Source organism: Pristiophorus japonicus, chromosome 4 (assembly GCF_044704955.1).
Source record: "Pristiophorus japonicus isolate sPriJap1 chromosome 4, sPriJap1.hap1, whole genome shotgun sequence".
NCBI lineage: Eukaryota > Metazoa > Chordata > Chondrichthyes > Pristiophoridae > Pristiophorus > Pristiophorus japonicus.
In genome coordinates this window covers 192,548,541-192,562,553 of record NC_091980.1, presented here as the reverse complement: position 1 = coordinate 192,562,553, position 14,013 = coordinate 192,548,541, and the positions used below count along the sequence as shown (strand labels likewise).

The window sequence follows — 14,013 nt, the reverse complement described above, 5'->3', positions numbered from 1 at the left end:
TCTGTGTGTGAGGGAGTGCTTTTAGCAGCACTGCTGAATAAATCACCTGCTGAAATCAGTGAGTTCAGCTTTTCACTGCTAAACTTGCAGAACCGGTGCTGCATTGGTGCATGCAAATTAAGGACTGTGTGTTTGGAGAAATAAGAGTGCCAATTCAACTTTGCAATAATACGTGGTGTTGACAATGCAGCACCCATTCTGCAAATTTAAATATAAAACTGTCGATGTGGCTGCCTCTCCCTGTCCAAATGGCCTCAGTCCCCCTCACAGCTCGAAGGCTGCTGCTGTATCTTCGGCTGCCGGCCAGCCACTGACGCCGCTGATATCTCATGGCCGAATGGCCTCGGGTCCGTCCGGTGCTGCTTCTTCGCGGCCAGCCACAAAGAGAATGAAGGCCTGCCTCAAGCACCACAGCTCAGCTCGAAGGCTGCTTGCTGCCGCTGCCGTCGAGACACTGACGCCACACCGCTGCCTGAAAGGTCTGCCTGAAGCACTTTCACACAGGTAGGAACATGGTTTATTTAATCTTTTCTTTGCTTATAAATTTTTATTCAGGTTGGATTTATTTGTATAATATTTGTATAAGTATAACTAAGGATTGATTGTAGAATTTAATGACTTCCCTTGCCCCCCCTCCCCCACACCTCGTTCCCTACGCCTAATTTGTAACCTACGCCTGATTTTCTAAAGTGTAGACAAGGTTTTTTCAAGCGTACAAAAATCTTCACTTACTCCATTCTAAGTTAGTTTGGAGTAAGTTTTCACTCACGAAACTTTGAAATCAGGCGTAAATGGCCGGACACGCCCCCTTTTGAAAAAAAAATTCTGTTCCAAAGTGAAACTGTTCTACCTGACTAGAACTGGAGCAAACTAAATGTGGAGAATTCTGATTTCTAAGATACTCCGTTCTACACCAGTTGCCCCTAAAAATCAGGAGCAAATCATGTGGAAACTTGGGGCCAGAAAGAGCACAGTCATAAACAGTGTAGGACTGTTCCGTGGTCCCAATGCCTGTAACCCCCTGTGCCACTGGTGATGGTGTTCCTTAATATTTTAACGCACAATAAAAAAGTGGATTTATTTAATGTAAAATTCCAAAGCTATTTTCCACATTGCACCGTGACAATATAACTGTGACTCAAAAGCAGCAAGGAAGTTTTTTTTTTTAAAAAAAACATTGAATATCTTCTCAGATAAAATTTTAATAATGATCAAGGATTTTATTAATAGTTAATATCATTACAGAAAATGTTATGGTACAGTGTTGTTAAATGTCTTTCATTGCTAGGAATTACCACATGATTGCTGGTACACTATTATCTGTACAATATCAATCTTTGTATTACTGTACACTTTTTGTTTAAATTGGTAAAAAGGCTGTCAGCACTTAAGGAAGCAATTTCTTTGTTCAAATGAAAGATTTCCAATTCCTGTCCAACTAGGTGGTCAACTGAGACAGGTGGCTGCTGGAAAATTTCTCACTCACTGGCACTGAAAGGGCAATATACCAACCCCGTCCTCTCCAGCCACTCTGCTTTTGGCACTGAGCACATGAACACAAGATACAAGATAAAGAACAAGCAAAGCTCTTTGTGAAGCAATTATGTTGCGTACTAATAAGGATAATAGCTGTGTTTATCTAAGCTGGTATAAAGTAAGCAGACAGCCTTGCTAGTAGCATAAGTATCTGTATCTGAAGATGAGAAAACACAAGTTTAGCAGGCACCTACCGCTGTCTATCAAAAGCTACTGCTATCAGACCTAGCATTAAACACACAAAGCAACTGTAATGAAAGAGAAACTTTGCTCTGGATATGATACAGTATGGATTCAATGCATTTCTTTTCTCTCCCTCCCATTTCATTTACTTTATCTGATTTCTTTTTGAAATTACTTCAAGATGTCAACAACACTGGTCAATTATATCCAAATCATTAAAAACTAGCTGTGCCGTTCCATATTACAGGATACAGTCAATGATATGTAGACATGCACCGACGTTGCTTTTGTGGTGACATCATAGTCTTCCGATCACCATGACGTCTACCACTTCACCCTTGTGGAGCTCCACATACTGCTCTGTCTTTGGAGGTAGCATCAGCAGTCCATTGGCACTACGCATGCTCATCAGACGACTGCTCATCTGATTCCCTGCAGAAAAAAAAACAGATGGTTTAAAAATCTTCCTTGGCAGTGAAGGAGTACTGACAGAGAACAGTTTATTCGAGCAAAGACTGTTGATCAAACTGTAGGTTTGGCATGCCCAACTTTACTTCATCCCAATCATACATTGATTATATTACTAAACCAAATCTTGTGCCAGTAGCATTGTGCAATTGCTTTACTATTGTGAGCCTGCATTATTCCTGATTGACCCATAGTTCGCATTGACCAGATTGTTGCACTAAACATGTTTTGCCAGTTTTCTTCACAGCCAAATTAGTCCCCTGGAATCTTCCACCTAGGGCATTTTACCCATCTTGTATAATCTCTGCTCCCTTCCAGGCCCCTTTGCTTCACAGAGTGTTACAGTTCTGCTCTGCTGGTTCTATTCTTCTCGGCCCATCATAAGTGCTGCACTCCTTCTCCAGCCATTGGGGCCCTCTACAAATGCACCAGCTCTCACGGTTTCTCACCTTGCAGGTCAGTCAAGGACTCCAGCCAACTCCTGCTGTCTCAGTGAGACCCATGCCGAGTACTCCAGTGGCATTCCCTCCCTCCATTGAAGTCCTTGCCAAGTACTTGTGCTCTATCTTCACTTCTCTCTGCTCGACCCCGAGTGCAGCTAGTCTTACCAAATCCCATCTGTAATGTATTTGCTTTATGGGTTCTTTGCTTAAGAATTCATAGCAACACATTGCTATTAAGAACTAGTTGGTTTATTTGCAAAGGTTTAACAATCACACTACACATTACCAGTTCATCCACCAGGCTCACAACCACCTGCCTCATTGTGAATCCCCTAAACCCAACTGGCTGGGGTTTTATTGAGTCTTGTGAACATCACGTGACTGGCTAAGCCACTCACAATTCAACAGCTCTGCAAACCTGTGAGCATATTCACAGGTGCATACATTACATCATCTAACTCTGAAGCTGGGCAGAGATTAAGCATTGGTTGACCATTTAAATGCCATGTTTACTGTATTTCTTTTAGATTTTGTTCGTAGTTATCTGCAATCTTGAAGATCTGCTTGGTCTGCCCTAACCATGTCACTGTTAATGGATTATCATTCAGATGGACCAAATCCCCAGCTACTGGCTTGGCTATCACCTGCATTCCTGCTCCCTCCAAGCCTGATCCCCTAATTACGCCCCCCTAATTACCCAGCTACCTCCAAAGAAATATTTAGGGCATCTAACAAAGGCAATAAGATGACAGTGATCTGTTCCCAGAGAATGACAAGATCATTTCTGCAGCTGTCATAGGTTTGGAACGCCTAGTCTGACAGGAAAAGGAGAAGGTACAAGACAAACAAAAAAATAGACTTAAAGAAAGGGTGAGAATAAGGGTGAGAATATGTGTAAGATGTGTACAGTATGTCCATTTAACAGAAAGAGTGAAAGACAGAGAGACAGACCATGTCCACGATCTCGCCAACTGTCAAAGCCGCTCCTCGCTCAGCTCTCACTGTATGAAGAATCTTCCATTGACGGGGTTTGTTAAGCACGCCCTGAGGGGTTCCCGGCCAATTAAAAGGAAGCCGGTCTGATGACGCATTCTGATGACGCGCCATCAGCCGTTTCCTTAAAGCGGCCATGTCCACATTCATTTTGACAGTTGTGCTGTCAATGTTCTACAGCATTGAGCTGCTGCAAACACTGACAAACACTGCACAAAGTTGCACGGCTGCACCCAGGTTCGCCCATGACTCCCTCCATATGCTTATGGATGGAGTCATTAACACACAGGGAGGTTCTCCTCCCTTCCAATGGGCGGAAGTGACCTCCCCAGGAGACCAAAGCAGCCTGGCTGCACATTGCACAGGAGGCCACAAGCAGGGATGTCGTCAGGAGGACGGCATCAATGTGCATGGGTGATGATGCCTATGTCAGTGCTGCATCAGTTGATTGTGGAGAAGGTTGGCGTGGATGTTGGTGCTGCTAATGTGCCCGATGATGCTGGTGTTGGGGTTGATCATTTTGGGAATCTGAGGACCAAGGTGAGATTTTTTCAAGGGCACCGATGCTGATGGAATAGATGACAGGTGAGGTTGAGATGACAGAAGCGAGCTGTCAATGGTGAGAGAGGTTGTTCCAATGAGGTGACACTGGATAGAGAGTTTGCTCCAAACACTTGCTAGCTGCATAAAGGTCAACCTGTCTTCTAAACGCAGTAAGCAACAGTTTGTAACCTTGAATCTGAAATGAGAGCATTTGTAGCTGTCACATTAGTGAATCATTTGATGCTGACACAACACCAGACCTACTTACCTGACATGATAACTGTGCTCCGGATAACTCATTAAAAACCTGGTAAAATGGTAAGTACATGGTAAAATCCTGCTTAACTACCTTTTAATAAGCGTTTAACTATCTAAATTGGCTGACCTGCCGCTTGGTGTCGGGTTTGTGAACTGCAGCCAGACCTGACACTTTGGAAATTGACAAGGAGGCGGGTTCAGAGCTGGATCCCGCCTCGCTGTCAATCATGGCAATTTTGACAGGGGGCCCGCCTCCAAACCCGCACTTGCAGGGCTGTTAAGATTTCGGCCCATATGTGTTAGATTAATACAAAGACATACAGAGAAAGACAGATTTGCACTGGGGGTGAGGTGCAGGTGTGGGTGGAGGAGAGAGAAAGAAAGAAAAGGAAACAGGAAGAATTGAAGGCAAACATAAAGACAAATAATTAGAGAGTGGGAGAAAAGCTGAAACAAAAGAAAGAGAGGCAATTCTTCATTTTTATTCATGAGCAATGTCACAAGAGAAAACTCGTTTTGGTCGGTTCGGCTGTAATTTTAAAAATAGTTGTGACCAGTTTCTGATTACAATGACTACATGGTATGATAAATATAATGGTTTGGATTCCAGTGGGACCTGTGTTGGAGGGAAACGACCGGTACGGTGCGGGTATAACTGCGGGGATCACTATCAGCATGTTTACGGGCTCATTGTTTTGATGGGGTTATCCGGTTTTCCAAAGGGAGTTTAAAGATTATTATATTTTGGACTGAGAGCTGATGCCAGTAGTTGGCTTTTTTTCTCCATATGGGGGACTGTTTTGACGGATAGGTGAGTACACTGCAGAGGGAGCCAACACATTCTCCAAAAATATGCCACCAAAAGTGATCCTGTGCATTTCCCACCCTTTCATGTTTGATGGGAAGATGTTTTACAATAGGAAAAAAACACTTGTATTGCTTTTATATTTCTCAGCAAGCTAAAAGAGATTACAAAAGTAATATCTGCACAGTAGCCTTTATTTCTTCCTTTAATGATTGTCACCAGTAATACTGTAACTTCATTTTTGCTGGCCCAGAAAATGGATTTTGTTTTCTTGCAATTGTACCTCTTCCTAGTGCACTGTCCACAGTGTAGGGTATTACCAGCTTTGATCCACAATGTTTTGAGATGAACGTTTTGCTGCACCCCATTTTCCATCCCTTTAGGTTAAGCACCTCCTCCTGGCACTTGTCCACTTTGGAAACTTGTACATTAGCACTCTGTAGCAGCATGTTGGTGTGCCACTGGTGTCAGCAGCAGTAACATTTATAAACTGATTTTATCCCTGCCACACTGGTTGGATTGAAAGTACGGTTCATCCAACAGTGCCTGCACCAGAAGAGCCGGTATCAAACTGTGCTGATTAATAAAAAAACAAATCAAACTCCCAGTTGGGATAGGTCAATTATTTACAAACACCAATTCAGTGACAAAGGCTGATGCAAAAAGTATGTTCAACGAGACAACACTTGCATTTACCTTGTTGCAAGGGTCAGTAAAGATAGCATAGAGAAACAGGCTTATCACTGGAAGTAAATCGTATTGCACCTATTCCTTTTTGGGGTGGGGAAAGTGAAGAGAAGTCATCATCATCATCATAGGCAGTCCCTCAGAATCGAGGAAGACTTGCTTCCACTCTTAACGTGAGTTCTTAGGTGGCTGTACAGTCCAATACGAGAACCACAATCCCTGTCACAAGTGGGCCAGATAGTCGTTGAGGGAAGGGGTGGGTGGGACTGGTTTGCCGCACGGTCTTTCCGCAGCCTGCGCTTGATTTCTGCATGCTCTCGGCGACGAGACTCGAGGAGCTCAGCGCCCTCCCTGATACATTTCCTCCACTTAAGGCGGTCTTTGGCCAGGATCTCCCAGGTGTCAGTGGGGATGTTGCACTTTATCAGGGAGGCTTTGAGGGTTTCCTTGTAACGTTTCCGCTGCCCATCTTTGGCTCGTTTGCCGTTAAGGAGTTCCAAGTAGAGCCCTTGCTTTGGGAGTCTCGTGTCTGGCATGCAAACTATGCGGCCTGTCTAGTGGAGCTGATCAAGTGTGGTCAGTGCTTCAATACTGGGGATGTTGGCCTGGTTGAGGATGCTAACGTTAGTGCATCTGTCCTCCCGGGTGATTTGTAGGATCTTGCGTTGACATCGTTGGTGGTATTTCTCCAGCGTCTTGAGGTTTCTACTGTATATGGTCCATGTTTCTTGAGCCATAAAGGAGGGCAGGAATTACTACAGCCCTGTAGACCATGAGCTTGGTGAAAGTTTTGAGGGCCTGGTCTTCAAACACTCTTTTCCGCAGGTGGCCGAAGGCTGCACTGGAGGTGGTGTTGGATCTCGTCGTCAATGCTTGCTCTTGTTGATAGGAGGCTCCCGAGATAAGGGAAGTGGTCCACGTTCTCCAGGGCTGCGCCGTGGATCTTGATGACTGGGGCGCAGTGCTGTGCGGCGAGGACAGGCTGGTGGAGATCCTTTGTCTTACTGATGTTTAGCTTAAGGCCCATGCTTTCGTACGTCTCAGTAAATACGTCGAGTATGTCCTTGAGTTCAGCCTCTGTGTGTGCGCAGGCGCAGGCGTTGTCCGTGTACTGTAGCTCAACGACAGAGGTTGGGGTGGTCTTGGACCTGGCCTGGTGACGGCGAAGGTTGAACAGGTTTCCACTAGTTCTGTAGTTTAGTTCCACTCCAGTGGGGAGTTTTGTTGACTCTGAGGTGGAGCATGGCAGCGAGGAAGATTGAGAAGGGGCGATGACGCAGCCCTGCTTGACCCCGGTCCGGAAGTGGATTGGGTCTGTGATGGATCCGTTGGTAAGGGTCACGGCCTGCATGTCGTCGTGGAGCAGGTGGAGGATGGTGACGTACTTTTGGGGGAATCCAAAATGGAGGAGGACGCTCCATAAACCCTCGCAGTTGACAGCGTCAAAGGCCTTTGTAAGGTCAAAGGTGGCCTTGTATAAGGGCACTGCAAAAATCATGTCCGTTGTGTCCCGTTGGGGACGAAATCCGCACTGCGACTCTGAGAGGAGCTCCTCGGCCACAGCGAGAAGACAGTTGAGGAGGACTCTAGTGATGACTTTCCCAGTGGCTGATAGCAGCGACACCTTGTTCCGCCAGAGGAACAAATACAAGGCATCATGGCAACACCCTCGCTCCAAACACTGGCACCTACTCGACTATGTCATCGTACGAGCCAGGGATCGCAAGGATGTGCGCATCACCCGTGCCATGACAGGAGCTGATGCCTGCTGGACGGACCACCGCCTAATCCGATCCATCACTGATATCAACATAGCCCCAAAGCGGAGGGGGCAGCAGAAGGAGTGCGGCAAAAAAATCAATGCTGGAGCACTTAAGGACTCAGCTAAGAGAGCCCTATACAGTCAGCGCCTCACAGCGAACCTGGCGTGCCTTGATGACACCCCGAGACGCAGAATGCCCACATCGCTTGGTCTGCCCTCCAGGCCTCTATAACCAGTGCCTCTATAACAAAGAGACGCTTCCTCAACCAGGAAACACCAGGACTGGTTTGATGGGAATGATCAGGAGATTCAAGAGCTAATAGATCACAAGCACAGGGCATTTCTGAGCCTTAAACAACAACCCAACTCGGGAGCAGCAAAGCAGCATTACAGACGGCTCAAGGCTGAGGTCCAACAAAAAACCCGGGACCTAAAGAACAGGTGGTGGATGGAGAAAGCACAGGAGATACAACAACTGGCCGACAGCCATGATGTGCGAGGATTCTTCATCGCAGTCAAGGCCACCTACGGTCCAAACACCCAAGGCCCCACCCCACTCTTGGCCAAGAACGGGGAAACACTCATCAAGGACATTGAGGCAGTCAGGGCCCGCTGGAAGGAGCACTTCAAAGATTTCCTCAATTGAGACTCTGCCTTTGACTCGAGTGATCTCGACTCCATTCCGCAGCATGCTACCCGCCACCACCTCAGTGAAACCCCAACACTGCACAAGGTAGAAAAAGCCATAAGACAGCTAAAAAAACAAGGCTACGGGAGCGGATGGAATCCCTGCTGAGGCACTGAAGTATGGCGGAGAGGTACTGTTGGCACGAATACATGAAGAGAAGTGGGGTCTCGTTGGCTCCAAGATTACATGCCTGTCATTGGAAATTCAGAACTAAGTCAACCCTCTGTGGTAGGCTTTGTAACCCGATAACTGAGCCAGGCAGGTCTGCAGTACTCCAGGGCACTGTTTGAGTTTGACCAGCTAGCCTGGCTCACTAAAGAAATCTTGATGGGTAGATTGTCACTGGCAGGGATTCTTTCCACTCAGCTCCAAACAACTACACAAGCCAATGGCCCAATGAACAGGGTGATCCTGCCTGAGACAAGTCGCAGGAAGCTTGTGTGCAGACTGAATTGGTTAAACTCCAGCAGTATCCTTGCACACACTTGGAGCAGCCAAGACTGGCCTCCCTGGACTTAGATAAGTGGAGAGTGTCCTGAGGGTGAGAGAGCATGTATACTGTATATGGCAAAGAGAAATCCCACTGTGTAGATTTCTCATTAGCTTGGTTAGAAGGGTCTTCAAATAAGGTGATGGGCATCAGACCAAAAGAAAATCATTACAATTACTGGATGATTCAAATTCAAATTGGACAAAAATCTATCTGGATATTGTACAATATATCAATTCAAAACCAGTTCATGACCACTGAACCTTTGTAACAGTGCTTTAGTGATCAATTTTCTGTGAATATATTGCTATTTTTAAAATTATAATTACAAGTTATAATTCAATAATTGCTTCAAGCATCTCACCTGTACTCTGTGCCCAAGGCAGTGGTTCCTGATGGTGCCAAGTCAGAATACAGCGATGGTATTCAGGCCGCGGATCGAGCTTCACATCACAGGACAACTGCAGAATAATAGCGTTAAAATTAAATTATCCCCAATTCGTCCACATAAGGTGGCTGATCAAATTCAGCTATATATTCTATCTATCCCTTTCCGAACTAAATTGTGTCATTTATGATCCCAGGGTAGCTAATGAACAGCTTAAATATCACATTCACTGATGTTCCAGCATAACAGTGTATTTAAATAAAAATCAGAAGTCGGACATCAACTGGAACAATACATAAAATGGTATAATGTATAAAAATAGGGTATGCAGGAAAGAGTTATCTTTGTGAGATTGATTTATTTCAAAGGTAACTCAAACCCTTTCAATCTTTATTATTCCATCATTTAGTTGTTATGGGTTTTTAAAATGTTCTTTTTAAAAGCAAAGAGAGAGCATGAAAGAATGTTGGCAAGTAAAATCAGGGAAAACCCAAAGATGTTTTATAAATACATTAAGAGCAAGAGGATAACTAGAGAAAGAGTGGGGCCTATTCGAGACCATAAAGGAAATCTGTGTGTGGAGGCAGAAGATGTGGGTATGGTTCTTAATGAATACTTTGCATCTGTTTTCACAAAAGAGAGGGACAATGCAGACTTTGCAATGAGGGAAGAGTGTGAAATATTAAATGAGATAAACATTGTGAGAGAGAAAGCATTAAGAGCTCAGCAGCAAAGTGGATAAATCCCCAGGCCTGGGTGAAATGTATCCCAGGCTGTTAAGAGAAGCAAAAGAGGAAATAGCAGAGGCTCTGACCACCATTTTCCAATCCTCTCTGGCTACAGGTGTGGTGCCAGAGGACTGGAGGACTGCTAATGTTGTACCTTTTTTTAAATCTTCATTTGGAAAGACATGGATTAATCAAGGACAGTCAGCATTGATTGTTAAGGGAAGGTTGTGTAGGACTAACTTGATTGAATTTTGAGAGAGGTAACCAGGAGGGTCGATGAGAGCAGTGCGTATGATGTAGTGTATATGGATTTTAGCAAAGCTTTTAATAAAGTCCCACATGACAGACTGGTCACGAAAGTAAAAGCTCAAGGGATCTAGGGCAAAGTGGCAAGTTGGATTCAAATGATACTTAAAGGGTTGACAGTGGATAGGCAATGGCAGACATTTATAGATCACATGGATGAATTTCAACAATTGTATGTCCCTGTCTGGAGTAAAAATAAAATGGGGAAGGTAGCTCAACCGTGACGCCCCACCTGGAATATTGTGTTCAGTTTTGGTCTCCTAATCTGAGGAAGGATGTTCTTGCTATTGAGGGAGTGCAGCGGAGGTTCACCAGACTGATTCCTGGGATGGCAGGGCTGACATATGAGGAGAGACTGGATCGACTGGGCCTGTATTCACTGGAGTTTAGAAGGATGAGAGGGGATCTGGACAGGTTAGATGCAGGAAGAATGTTTCCGATGTTGGGGAAGTCCAGAACCAGGGGACATAGTCTTAGGATAAGGGGTAAGCCATTTAGGACTGAGATGAGGAGGAATTTCTTCACTCAGAGAGTTGTTAACCTATTGAATTCCCTACCACAGAGAGTTGTTGATGCCAGTTCATTGGATATATTCAAGAGGGAGTTAGATATGACCCTTGCAGCTAAAGGGATCGAGGGGTATGGAGAGAAAGCATGAACGGGGTACTGAAGGAATGATCAGCCATGATCTTATTGAATGGTGGTGCAGGCTCGAAGGGCCGGATGGCCTACTCCTGCACCTATTTTCTATGTCCACAGATCCCTAAAGGTAGCAGGCCAGGTAGATAAGGTGGTTAAGAAGGCATATGGAATACTTGCCTTTATTAGTCGAGGCATGGAATACAAGAGCAAGGAGGTTATGCTTGAACTGTATAAAACACCGGTTAGGCCGCAGCTGCAGTACTGTGTGCAGTTCTGGTCACCACATTACAGGAAAGATGTGATTGCACTGTATAGGGTGCAGAGGAGATTTACAAGAATGTCGCCTGGACTGGAGAATTTTGGCTATGAGGAAAGATTGGAGATACTGGGTCTGTTTGCTTTGGAACAGATGAGGCTGAGGGGAGACCTGATTGAGGTGTATAAAATTATGAGGAGCCTGGATAGAGTGGATAGGAAGGACCTGTTTCCCTTGGCAGAGGGGTCAACAACCAGAGGACTTTGATTTAAAGTAATTGGGCACAGGTTTAGAGGAGATATGAGGGGACATTTCTTCACCCAGAGGGTAGTGGGGGTCTGGAACTCACTGCCTGAAAGAGTGGTAGAGGCAGAAATCCTCATCACATTTAAAAAATACTTGGATCTGCACTTAAACCCAACAGATATATTAATTTCATTCTTTAGCAATTCCAATCACATCACAGGCCAAACGTCCGCCAGCCACGGACCAAGAGCTGGAAAGTGGGATTAGGCTGGAAGCTTTTGGTCGGCCGGCACAGACACGATGGGCCGAAATGGCCTCCTTCTGTGCTGTAATTTCTATGATTCTACTGTCCACTGTACAAGTTTACTTATGGTGGGGGCTGGAGTGGGGAGGGAAATTGGCCATGTTTTCTCTTTATGATCATTCTACACATGCACATTTGTAGACAATAGCTGAAGAAAGGACTTGGATTAGTAATGCTTTTCAACAGTGTTGACAAGTCTATTGACAACAAAAACTTGCATTTACTCAGCTTCTTTAACAGAAATATGTCCCAAGGCGCTTCACAGAGATGTAAGGAAATAAAATGGTCGCCAGCCAAAGACCGAGAAATTAGTAGGACTTGGTCAAAGAGGTGCATTTAAGGAAGGCCCTAAAGGCCCTCTTCAGAGAGGTGACGAGGCAGAGGGGTTTAGGGAGGGAATTGCAGAGAGTGGGGAGAGAGGCTGCTGAAGGAACGGCTGCCAATGATGGGCTGGAAAGATGTAGCCCGTCAGGAGGTTACAAATATAAGGCCATGGAGGAATTTAAGCACAAGGATAAGAATTTTAAATTTGAGGCACTGAGGGAGTAGGAGTCAATGCAAGTGCAAGTTAGTGAAGACAAGTTATTGGACAAGGGGAACTTAGTGCAGGATAAAATATGGCCAGCAGAGTTCTGGATGAGCTAAAGCTTATGAAGAGTGGAGGATGGGCAGCCAGCCAGGACTAATGGAGTCTGGAAGTGACAAAGGCCGGAATTTTTTCCAGGTAGGCAGGAGGCCTCTGAGGCAGGCGGAAAACCCAGTAAGCCGGGTTTCCCGCAGGTGTTGCTGACTTTAACGGCAGGGTCTGATGTGCATGTGAGGCCTTGGATTCATGCCCACAGCCAGCCAGCTTTAACAAGTTAACTGCCCCCACGCTCCAAACCCACCTGGTTTTGTTAGGGGAAAATTCCGGCCAAAGATGTTGAGGAGGGTTTCAGTAGCAGATGGCTTGAGGTAGTGATTGAGGCAGGTGATATTATGAAGTTGGAATTAGGTGGTCTTTGTGATGGAGGATATCAGGCTGGAAGCTCAGTTTGAGGTTGAATAGAATGCCGAGATTGAAACCAGTCTCATTCAACCTGAGTCAGTGGCCATAGGGAATTGAAAACATTGGTGAGGGTATGGAGTTTGTGGCAGGAGACAAAGACAATGGTTTCAGCCTTCCCAAAGTTTAAATGGAGATTGCAGCTTATCCAATACTGACAACACCGAGGCGGTGGATGGGTTGAGAAAGGTGATGAGAAATGGAGCTGGGCGTCACTGACGTACATGTGGAAGGTCACCCCATGTCTGTGAAAGATGTCGCTAAGGGGCAGCATGTGGGTGAGCAAGAGGAGGGGGCCAAAGATAGATTCTTTGAGGTGATATTACGGGAGTGAGAAGAGAAATCATCACTAGAGATATTTTGGCTATGATCGGATAAGTCAGCGTGAAACAAAGCTAGGGCTGTACCACCGAGCTGGACAATGGAGTAGAGGTGTTGGCGAATGATGATCTGGTCAATTGTGACACAGAAACATAGAAAATAGGAGCAGTAGGTCCTTCGAGCCTGCACCGCCATTCAATATGATCATTGCTGATCCTCTATCTCAACACCATATTCCCGCTTTCTCCCCATATCCCTTGATGCCTTTTGTGTCTAGAAATCTATTTATCTCCTTCTTAAATATATTCAGTGACCTGGCCTCCACAGCCTTCTGTGGTAGAGAATTCCACAGGTTCACCACCCTCTGTGAAGAAATTTCTCCTCATCTCAGTCCTAAATTTCCTACCCCGTATCCTGAGACTCCTTGTTCTCGACTTCCCAGCCAGGGGAAACATTCTACCCGCATCCAGTCTGTCCAGCCCCTTCAGAATTTTATACCTTTCAATGAGATCCCCTCTCATTCTTCTAATCTCTAGTGAATACAAGCCTAGTTGACCCAATCTTTCCTCATACGACAGTCCTGCCACCCCAGGAATCAGTCTAGTGAACCTTCGTTGCACTCCCTCTATGGCAAGTATATCCTTTCTTAGGTAAGACCAAAACTGCACACAATACTCCAGGTGTGGTCTCACCAAGGCCCTGTATAACTGTAGTAAGACATCCTTGCTCCTGTACTCAAATCCTCTTGCAATGAAGGCCAACATACCATTTGCCTTCCTAACTGCTTGCTGCACTTGCATGTTTGCTTTCAATGACTGGTGTACAACACCTAGGTCCATCGACATTTCCCAAGCTATCATCATTTAAATAATACTTTGTCTTTTTGTTTTTCCTACCAAAGTGGATAACTTCACATTTATT

The 14,013-nt window shown here is 45.3% G+C and overlaps 1 protein-coding gene across 11 annotated transcripts in view; it reads right to left on the bottom strand.

The window, feature by feature from the left end:
• Positions 1-1,196: 1,196 nt before the first annotated feature.
• The window catches only part of LOC139263213 (gephyrin), a 903,368-nt gene continuing 890,551 nt past the window's right edge, over positions 1,197-14,013 (bottom strand). For all 11 annotated transcript variants that reach the window (XM_070878953.1, XM_070878963.1, XM_070878956.1 and 8 more), the window contains 2 exons: positions 9,221-9,317; positions 1,197-2,151 (listed from right to left, as the gene is read on the bottom strand). In XM_070878953.1, the coding sequence (XP_070735054.1) occupies positions 2,018-2,151; positions 9,221-9,317 (231 nt within the window). In that variant the 3' untranslated portion in view covers positions 1,197-2,017. The remainder of the gene's footprint in view (positions 2,152-9,220; positions 9,318-14,013) is intronic.